This window comes from Sinocyclocheilus anshuiensis, unplaced genomic scaffold, assembly GCF_001515605.1.
Source record: "Sinocyclocheilus anshuiensis isolate Anshui unplaced genomic scaffold, SAMN03320099.WGS_v1.1 scaffold472, whole genome shotgun sequence".
NCBI classification, from domain to species: domain Eukaryota; kingdom Metazoa; phylum Chordata; class Actinopteri; order Cypriniformes; family Cyprinidae; genus Sinocyclocheilus; species Sinocyclocheilus anshuiensis.
Window position 1 is genome coordinate 693,260 of NW_015557102.1, and position 10,401 is coordinate 703,660.

At 35.5% G+C, this 10,401-nt stretch overlaps 2 protein-coding genes across 2 annotated transcripts in view; one reads left to right on the forward strand and one right to left on the reverse strand.

Annotated features, from left to right (window-relative positions):
* The window catches only part of zp2l2 (zona pellucida glycoprotein 2, like 2), a 4,594-nt gene extending 451 nt beyond the window's left edge, over window positions 1-4,143 (reverse strand). Inside the window, exons 1-7 of the mRNA XM_016472475.1 lie at window positions 3,777-4,143; window positions 2,574-2,764; window positions 2,393-2,490; window positions 2,155-2,312; window positions 1,136-1,325; window positions 851-995; window positions 697-775 (exon numbers count right to left, since the gene is read on the reverse strand). Coding sequence (XP_016327961.1) covers window positions 697-775; window positions 851-995; window positions 1,136-1,325; window positions 2,155-2,312; window positions 2,393-2,490; window positions 2,574-2,764; window positions 3,777-4,098 — 1,183 coding nt within the window. The 5' untranslated portion in view covers window positions 4,099-4,143. The remainder of the gene's footprint in view (window positions 1-696; window positions 776-850; window positions 996-1,135; window positions 1,326-2,154; window positions 2,313-2,392; window positions 2,491-2,573; window positions 2,765-3,776) is intronic.
* Window positions 4,144-4,447: 304 nt separating this feature from the next.
* LOC107677549 (cytochrome P450 20A1-like) overlaps window positions 4,448-10,401 on the forward strand; it is a 9,274-nt gene continuing 3,320 nt past the window's right edge. Inside the window, exons 1-12 of the mRNA XM_016472477.1 lie at window positions 4,448-4,660; window positions 4,961-5,010; window positions 5,097-5,263; window positions 5,861-6,006; window positions 6,267-6,434; window positions 6,545-6,623; window positions 6,706-6,821; window positions 6,938-6,992; window positions 7,421-7,541; window positions 7,927-8,038; window positions 9,151-9,215; window positions 9,301-9,390. Of these exons, the coding sequence (XP_016327963.1) occupies window positions 4,589-4,660; window positions 4,961-5,010; window positions 5,097-5,263; window positions 5,861-6,006; window positions 6,267-6,434; window positions 6,545-6,623; window positions 6,706-6,821; window positions 6,938-6,992; window positions 7,421-7,541; window positions 7,927-8,038; window positions 9,151-9,215; window positions 9,301-9,390 (1,241 nt within the window). The 5' untranslated portion in view covers window positions 4,448-4,588. The remainder of the gene's footprint in view (window positions 4,661-4,960; window positions 5,011-5,096; window positions 5,264-5,860; window positions 6,007-6,266; window positions 6,435-6,544; window positions 6,624-6,705; window positions 6,822-6,937; window positions 6,993-7,420; window positions 7,542-7,926; window positions 8,039-9,150; window positions 9,216-9,300; window positions 9,391-10,401) is intronic.

A 10,401-nucleotide genomic window follows, 5' to 3' on the forward strand; every position in this document is an offset into this window, starting at 1 on the left:
CTTGTTATCAATTAAATGTGAAATTATAATTACATTCGTGGGTTATTTAAATAATCTTAATAATAATAATAATAATAATATTATTATTATTAAAAATAATATTTATACACAACAACCAATGTATTAATAAATATTATTAATAATAATAATCACTACTACTACTACTACTACTAATAACATTTGTTAATAATTACCATCATTTTTATTATTTATATTTTATTACTACTATTACATATTTCTTCATAATAATAACAACAACAACAACTACTACCACAACAACTATTAATAATACATTTGTTAATAATTACTATAATTTATATTATTTTATTACTACTACCAGTACATATTTCTTAATAATAATAATAATAATAATAATAATAACGTCATTATGTCATGTTAAAGTATTTAAAATAATTGTTTAATAATTTAGCAGTTAAATATTATTGTTAATAATTATTTAAAATTAATTAATTTTATTCTTAAGGGTTACATTATTATAATTAAATGATTGAAAATGTATGCATTTTTATTAAAATAGCTAAATATTAACATTAATACACAACCAATATGTTCAATTAATAATAATAATAATAATAATAATAATAAATATTTGCTATCATTAATAAATATTTGTTATTATTACTAATTATTATTATTATTAACCACAACATCTAGAAATTTCTATGGTGCACTCACTTGTCCTGCTGCCACAGCTGGGCTCACATGACTCAGTGGTGGAGGGGTGGCAAACAGACGTAGTGCAGTGAACGAAAATCTGTTAAAGACGTGGCAGAGGACAATAAGATAATGAGAGCCAAGGAGAACATGTGGTGGGCAAGACAGTACATACCCTTTCCTGCTGAGGTGCAAGTGAGGACTGATCTACAAAGGTGAACATCTTCACAACGAAGCGTTTGTAATGAGATGGGTACTGCAGTCCTGACTGTGCAACGGGAAGCACTGTGGTCAGGTGATGGTCTTCCTTATATGGACAGCTATGAAGAGTAATAAGACAATGGAACATGTAAGCCATTGTATAATTGAGGCATTTTCAGTTGTTTTGGCATCAAGTTAACACACTGACACTAAATGCCCACGTTTCCTTAGATAAATTAGAGAAGTGGAGCAGGTTTACCCATTTATCACAAGGTCCCACTGAGGCAGGCTCAGGGATTCAGGATTTGAAGTGGTCCAGCAGTGGTCCAGGACCAGGATGAGATTTGGATCAGTCCTCTCCAGAATCCGCACCTCCACATACACTGGTTCTCTCAAAACCTTAGTAACAGGGTAGTCTGCCTCCGAGTAGTACGAGGTGTACATATCCTCTTAAATACACAAAGAGAATATTGAATTAATTAACTGCGTCGCATTGTACAGTGATAGTCTTTGACCTGGTAATGAACGCATTCCATATTAGCGGTATTCAAGGTAGTTTTACAGTACCCCATATTTCAACATTAATAATAATAATAAATGTTTCCGGAGCAACATGATTTCTGAAGGACCATGTGACAGTGAAGACTGAAGTAATGATGCTGAAAATTCAGCTTTGACATCACAGGAATAAATTATATTTTAATACATTAAAACAGAAATAGTTATTTTAAATTGTAATAATATTACTACTAATATTCTGCTTCATTTTTTGATGAAATGAATGCAGCCTTGGTGTGCATAAAAGACTTGTTTCAAAAACATATCTCACCAACCTCATTCTTATGAATGATAGTGTATTTAGAAATTACTGTTACTTTTGTACCAAGTTTCTGTAACGTTTTGGGTCCTGAAGAACAGTCAAAATTCTAGATTTTTTGGGACTTGTTCTTGTTTGACCAGGAACATTTCAGGATGACTTGGCAAAACGTGCTTAAATGAAATAATAAAACTCATCCAGTTTACTAGGTAAGCCACATTTCAATCAATCAATCAATCTTTATTTATAAAGGCAATTTAAAAACACCAAAGTGGACCAAAGTGCTGTACAGAAAAACAAAAATTCCTACAAGACATAAAATACAACTAAAACACATTAAGAGACCATAGAAAAACTAAAATAAATAACCAAATATCAACATCAGGTGTCAAAGGCCAAGGAAAAAAGATGCGTTTTAAGAGACGATTTAAATAATGACAATGAAGAGGCCTTCTGCTCACCATCAGAGCATCCTTTAGTGCTGCACTGTCCATCGGCGAGCCTGAGCTCCACTCGGAGTGGACCGTTCTGAGAGACAGGGGGAGGAGGAGGAACTGTATTCACCTCCACCACCAGAGCCTCTACAGCTGATCCCGAATACCTGCACTGGAACTTCAGCCTTCAAGACACAGACAGGAAATATTGGGCCCCCTTCCACTGATCATACCAAAAACATCAACATAAAAACAGACTCCTCACTCATAAGAACTGTCTCTTGTAATTGATCCACGAGGTCCAACGCCCACTTCATACGCGGAAGACATCATGTTCTCATAAATAACAAAACCACTTTCTTCCTGAAGGATATAATGGAGGACAAATAATAGTGACCATAGGGTAAACTAAAACTCTCCAAGGCTCTCCCACCATTCATACCCACCTTCATTCTGGTGCCACAGGAGCTGACAGTAAACTGATAGATGGCAAAGCTGGCAGTGCTGCCGACAGGAGCGCAGAGGTCACTGGGGTCATTCTCCAGCATGTGGATGGAGTCTAAACTGATGTGCGGCATGGTGGCATCTCGAGCAACCACCAATACAAACTGCCCATCTCTCGTGCACTGCAGAGTGACTGGAAGAAACAGGAAAAAAAAAAAAAGACCAATGTAATGTTTTGCACACAATAATGGAGGCATTATACAGTTGCAGTGCTTAAATTATTCATTTACTGAATAGTAACTAAAGTTTTACTGTGGTACTTGGAGTAAACCTATAGTAATCAGCAGAATATAAATGGATGACAGCTCATAACCATGATTAAACCAGTGTAGATGGTTTATATAATATAAAATATAATATTTATTTAAAGAAAATGGCCTAACGACTGCCATAGATGTCAAATGAATTTTTGTTTCCACACAACACCAGTAGTATGAAAATACACTAGTTTGGAATAATTGTGATTCCTAACAGTTTTTGAAAGAAATCGCAAAGAAATCATCTGAAAGATGCTCATCAGTGCTGCATTTATTTGATCAAAAATACACTAAAACAGTAATATTGTGAAATAATACTAAACTTTAATACATTTTAAAATGTCATTTATTCCTGCGATGCAAAGCTGAATTTTCAGCATCGTTACTCCACTCTTCAGTGTCACATGATCCTTCAGAAATCATTCTAATATGCTGATTTGCTGCAATTATCATCGAGTATTATTGGTGGTCAGTTACTAATAACGATTCTTATTATTAATATTGAAAATAATTTTTGCTGCTCAGCATTTTTGTGGAAACCATGATGCATTATTTTCTTATATATATATATATATATTACTCCAAGCTTAAATGGTAGTGCATCACAGTTCCCACGAAATATTAGGCAGCAACTGTTTTCAACATTGATAATAACAAGAAATGTTAACTGAGCACCAAATAGAGCATATTACTATGATTTCTGAAGGATAATGTCATACTGAAGACTGGCTGCTAAAGAAACAAAAAAATCAGCTTTGCCATAAATAAATAAATTTAGTTTATTTGTAATAATATTTCTACAGTTTTTACAGCACGAGAAACTTCTTTCATACATATTGGGAGAGATTAAAAGTACTAGCCTAAATAGGATAAATTTTTCACGCTCACCTGCCTTGGCATAGTAACAGCCCTGCGCATCATAACAGCAGCTGATAAGCTCACATTCATCTGAAGTGATGCCAGGCTCTCCACACTCGATGCGCTCATACTGCTCCAGCACACAGCGCTGAGAGCCGGAGAAAGACGAGCTCAACAGACTCAACTCCGGCGAAAACGGAACCCTCTGCTGCTGGGGAAACTCCTTCAGAACCGGTGAGAATGATAAACCACCGGCCTGATACTGCGGCATCTGCCAGGGAGACTGCGGATCCCGAGCATTGCTTGAATATACACTAAGCGTAAACGCAATTAATGCTGTAATTACTGACATTTTGCGGCTTACTTTCGCTAAGTAGCTACTTTTTCCTGTGTGTCACATTTAAATAGTTCATAACGAGCCTAATTATCTTTAGCTCCGCCCCCTTGATTATAAACAAACTCATAATGTGGTAAAAAAACGACTAACGTTATTTATAATTAAAATAAACAAATATTGCAAAAATATATGTAATAAAAGACGGACAATAAAGATTTATATACTTATATTAACCTTATCAGGTATATGTGGGTACAAAAAATCATGGAAGATGTGTTGGTTAAAAAAATATCCAGGCTGTACTACAGACTTCAAATAAATATCCCTAAACAACAATTTTCTGCGATGGATTGGTTTAGCCTCGTTCACAGGATGTGTAGTTGAGTACCGATGTACAGGGGCGCAGGTCTCTGATGGTCACTGTAGACGTGGATTGTTAGCTACTAGTTCAGTGAACGGTTTAATTACATTTATGACGATCCTCAGACGTTTCTGAAAAGCAAATATGCTGGATTTTGCTATATTTGCAGTGACATTTGTCATTATCCTGATCGGTGCCGTCCTGTATTTGTATCCGGTGAAAAATCTAAATATTATCTGAACTGTTTTGTAGTTGTTGTGATCATGTTTTATATGAAGTATATGTTTGAATCGCCATTAAATATGTTTGGTTTAAATTCTGACCTGCTGCATTTAGAAGGTCATCACTGGACTATGGAGTTTTCTTATTTTTGAGAATGCATTTTCTGTCTTGATTAAACGTTGAATATACGTAAAAGAAAGCCAGCCATTAAAACTGCTATAATTTGCTGTCAAGGGACTTTAATATTTCAAATATGTGTATATTAACCCGACGTTTTTTTTATTTTAATGTCAGTCATCTAGAAGTGCCTCTGGTGTGCCAGGACTAAACCCCACAGAAGAGAAGTAAGAGTTTGAGATACTGTCCTCTCTTTATTTCCTTTCGACCTTTAGTCAGTTTCTCCAACAAACGTCTTGCTTTACTTTTCCAGAGATGGGAATCTGCCAGATATAGTGAACAAAGGAAGCCTGCATGAGTTCCTGGTGGGTCTTCATGATGAGTTTGGGTCTGTGGCATCTTTCTGGTTCGGTCGGAGACCAGTGGTCAGCCTTGGTGCTGTGGACCGACTACGACAACACATCAACCCCAACTGGACGAGTGAGTGGCCTGCACCAAGGGAGAGAATACGTGTTTTGACAAAGCTCCTCTTGAGAAATTACATGTTAATATTTTATCATAAAATTACATATGATATTATGATTCATTTGTTATTTATTTGACTCATGATACACTACCTTTCAAAAGGTGTGGGGTCAGTAAGATTTTTGAAAGAAGTGTCTTTTCTCACCCAGGCTGCATTTATTTGCTCACTAAAACAGTAAAAAGAGTAATAGAGTGAAATATTATTTTTTTTTTCAGTTTAAAACAACTCTTTTCTGTTTTAATATATTTAAAAAAGAAATGTTTTCCTGTGAAGGCAAAGCTGAATTTTCAGCAGTCATTTCTTCGGTCTCTGTCACAAGTCTCTTCAGAAATGTTGAATATTTTTCTGGAAACAGAAACCTTTTTTGTAACATACATGTCATTACTGTTACTTTTGATCATTTAAAAAAAAAAAAAAAACTTTCTTACCCAAACATTTGGATGGTAGTGTATAAAGTATCTTATTTATTGCCATAAAAAATGTTTTGGCATTTTTTATGCATATTATTATGCATGATTTTTCGAACACATATGTTTGTACCCTTTCCTCAGCGGATTCCTTTGAGACAATGCTCAAGTCATTGCTAGGTTACCAGTCAGGTTCAGGAGCGGGAGTGACGGAGTCGATGATAAGAAAAAAAGTGTATGAGGGAGCTATCAATAAAACCCTGGAGAACAACTTCCCTCTATTGCTTCAGGTCTGTTCACGAGTTTTTAGATATATCCCTAGTTCAGGATTTCACTATTAGGCCTAACAACAACAACAAAGTTGTTCTCTTCATTGCGTTAATTTGACTAACCCAGTGATATCTGCCTTAAACTAAAGTTCTTGAATTCTTTTTGATAGTAAACCATAGGTGATTTGTTTTTGTTCATATAATCAACAGTACTGAATATACTGAACAGTCCCTATTTTTAAACATGTTATCCCTCTCTTACTACTCTGCCTTTGTTTTAGCTGGTGGAGGAGCTGGTTGATAAGTGGGCATCTTATCCTAAATCACAGCACACGCCTCTTTGTGCTCATCTGCTTGGATTGGCTATGAAGGCTGTCACTCAGCTTGCCATGGGGAGTCGTTTTCGGGATGATGCTGAGGTCATCCGGTTCCGTAAGAACCATGAAGCGGTGAGCATTCCTCTCTAGGTATATTTAATGTCATGCTTATGAAAATTATTATTATTAATACAAAATTTGGTATTTTACATGAAAATGCATATATATCTGGATTTGATTAGATCTGGTCAGAGATTGGTAAAGGTTATCTGGATGGATCCCTAGAGAAGAGTTCCAGCAGAAAGACTCATTATGAGAGCGGTAAGAAGGCAGCTGAGCAGCGTTTGAAAGTGTTGGCCTTATTGTTCAATGTCAATTGATCATGTGGTTTTGTTATTTTCAGCTCTGGCTGAGATGGAGTCGGTGCTGAAGTCTGTGGCAAAGCAGAGCAGTGGACAAGGATCCAGTCAGTCATCTTTCGTTAACTATTTACTACAAGCCAATCTGACAGAGCGACAGGTAACATCATCTCAACACAGTATGGTTCATTTTCAAATTGAGATACTAAGATTTATGCATAAATTATAAACAAACAGTTATTAAATATGTTTTGCTGCTTTTTTTTTTGTCCTCAGGTGATGGAAGATGGTATGGTTTTTACTCTAGCTGGCTGTGTGATCACTGCTAACTGTAAGTTTCCATTTCTCCTTTCTAGTTGTTTGATGTAGCTTCAGTGTTATTTTAGTATTGTATAGTATTATAGTTTTTATTGACATTTTAACATTAGCTTTTATTTTTATATTTATAATTTAGTTTTAGTTTAATATTAAGTAATTTATGTGTTTTGTTTATTACTATTTAGGTGTAATTTATTTATTAATATTGTTTTCAGTTATTAACTTTAGAGCTTCAACTTAAACTTTTCTAAATTTCATTTAATTTACGTATTTAATATAATATTTACGTTTTATTTTATTTAAGCTTCAATTAACAACATTTTTTTTTTATAGTTTTAGTTAATGATAACACTGTGGAGCTTTGCTTTTTTACCTTCATGTCTGTATTCCTGTTATTCTTATACATAATTTATGCCTGTTCTCATCTGTATTATTTCCCAGTGTGCATCTGGGCAGTTCACTTCCTATCAGTCTCAGAAGCAGTGCAGGAACGGCTCTATCATGAGCTTGTTGAAGTGCTTGGAGAGGAGCCTGTTACCTTGGAGAAGATTCCACAACTTAGGTGAGCAACAGTCATAGCTTCTGATATGATTCTGTCAATATTATCCATATGGTATTCACATTTATTGATTTACAAGATGCTAAATCAAGCGACCCTTATGTGAAAAAGGTTTAAACATGAAGGAATTAATAGTACTTATAGTATAATAGTAACATTTTAAAGCTCCAAAAAAAGAGCTGGTTTGTTCCAGAGATATGGGTTTGCAGTATACTTGTTTTTTATATGTATATGCTCCTGGGTTTTTCTTTTCTCTGTACATTCTGGCCACCAGAGGGCATATGTGTGGCAATTCTGTGATTTCAATAAAATACCTTGAGTTAAACTTTATTCCACATGGCCATCACTTTGTCTGGAAATCATGATTCTGGTTCACGTTTTCCTCCAGATACTGCCAGCAGGTGCTGAATGAAACGGTCCGCACAGCCAAACTGACGCCAATGGCTGCCAGATTACAGGAGGTGGAGGGGAAGGTGGACCAACATGTCATTCCCAAAGAAGTAAGAACTAGACTTTTTCATTACTAGGCCCACATAAAGACTTAAAGGGGTCATATGACGTTGCTAAAAAGATTAAAGAACATTATTTGGTGTATTTGGTGTAATGCAATGTTTATGTGGTTTAAGGTTCAAAAAACACATTATTTTCCATATAATGTACATTATTGTTTCTCCTCTATGCCCCGCCTTTCTGAAACGCATCGATTTTTACAAAGCTCATCGTTCTAAAAAAGTGAGGTGTGCTCTGATTGGCCAGCTATCCAGTGCGTTGTGATTGGCCGAATGCCTCAAGCGTGTGATGGAAATGTTACGCCCCTTAACATACTGTGATGCCGTCTCCCAGCAGGACGAGAATCAGTCCAGCTGCTCTGCTCGAGCACATCCCATCATCGGTTCTCTTTTAGCAGTTCAGTCAATGTACTGTTAGGAGTAACTGAATAACTCGGGATATTGGTTTATTTCTCATCAGAGGGAGTGTCAGGCACATTTATAAACCGAATAACTTAAGTAATTTGTGGATTAGTGCGTATCTGCATTTGTGATCGGAGAAACAACAAACAACAAGAATACTCTACACTGCTCAAAACTCGCAAATTATTTAAATATAAAAAACCTACTTACCCACAACACGGCGGCGGCGGCAACAGCAAGAATAAAAGTTACACCTTCGTACTTTGCGTGAACATTTGGGCGGCGTTATGCAAAACTTCCCACATCGTGACGTAGACATGTTGGGGGCGTGTTAGAATGAGCTGTTTTAGGTAGGCGTGGTTGACTCTTAACTTTTATAAAGAATATCTCTTTGGATTTGAGACTTTAGTCTTTGCAACTTTACAGATCTTCTTTATGCACCAAGAGCTTGTAACACTCCAAAGAGAAAGGAAAAATTGAAATCGCATCATATGACCCCTTTAAAAAGCTTTGCAGGTTTCATTCAGTCATTCACAGACTTTTAAAATATCCTTAGCCACTTGCATGTTTGTTTGTTTTTTGCAAATTATGCTTTCATATACTTCTAATTATATCTAGTCTAGTCAGTATGGAGAGTGCTGTGTAGAGAGTGCTGTGACTTGCCTATAATGTTAAAAATAATACTGGTTGTATGTTTGTAGACATTGGTTATCTATGCCCTGGGCGTCGTCCTTCAAGATGCAGATACTTGGTCACTTCCATACAGGTGTGTTTGTGTATGTTCATTTTATATAAGGTTGTGTAAGGTTCATGGTTTGCTGGTATTCTCACTTGTTTGTCTACTTTGACAGATTTAATCCTGACAGATTTGCTGATGAGTCAGTAATGAAGAGCTTCTCGCTGCTTGGGTTTTCAGGGAGCCAGGCCTGCCCTGAACTAAGGTACAAGGAGAGAAATTCATATATTATCTTTAATAAATAACCATAACAAAGATCACAAAAAAAAATTAAGTTTATCAATTATTCACCCTTTTGTCCTTCCAAACCTATATGAACTTTTTTCTGTTTAACACAAAAGGAGATGTTTAGCAAAATGTTCAGGCTGCTCTACTTCATACAGCAAAAGTGAATGGGAATGGGGTCCGTCAGGCTCCAAAACCACCTTAGTATATACAGTCTTTAATATTGTCGTGGACAATGAGGGCCGAGGAATTAAAAATGGTTGAGCGTCACTGGTCAATAGGACTCATATGAACTACTTTTATGGGGCTCTTTGAAAGAAATTGTAACGCATTATGGCAAAATAAGTTCTGCTTTGTAAATAATTCTAGAAACAGGTAAGGGACAGGTAATGTCAGATTTTTCTCCATTTAAGTAGATAGGAGTTGTAGGCTGGAGGTGATGCAAATATGTCTGCTGAGTGATCTTTCTTTTGATTGTAAGAGACTTTGACAACGTTTATAGGCCCCTAATAGGTGAAGATATTTCTGGTGTAATGAGAAGGCTGTTTGTTTTCAAACTCTTAATTTCCACAAACTAGGATTGGCTGGCTATATATTAAAAGAGTTCACACTCTTATTGAGTAATTAATTTACATGACTTTTTCAATCGTTTGTGATTACGAGAAGTTTTACTCACAATTTAGTTTTTTTAATCAATTTCTATACGATAAAATATAAAAAATCTCAACATAACAAAAAATGTATAATCAGTATAGAAACTTCAATAACTTTTAAAATTCCTTAGGTTTTCCAAGACCATGGAAACCTAAAAAGGATAGTTGTTAAGGGAATTAATTCAAATAAGAAATATTAGCTTGATTAGCTGTTATTCCTTATTTTAAAGATAGTGTTTACCTTAAAGGAACACAACACTATTTTTGAAAATAGGCTCATTTTCCAACTCCCCTAGAGTTAAACAGTTGAGTTTTACCGTTTTCGAATCCATTCGGCT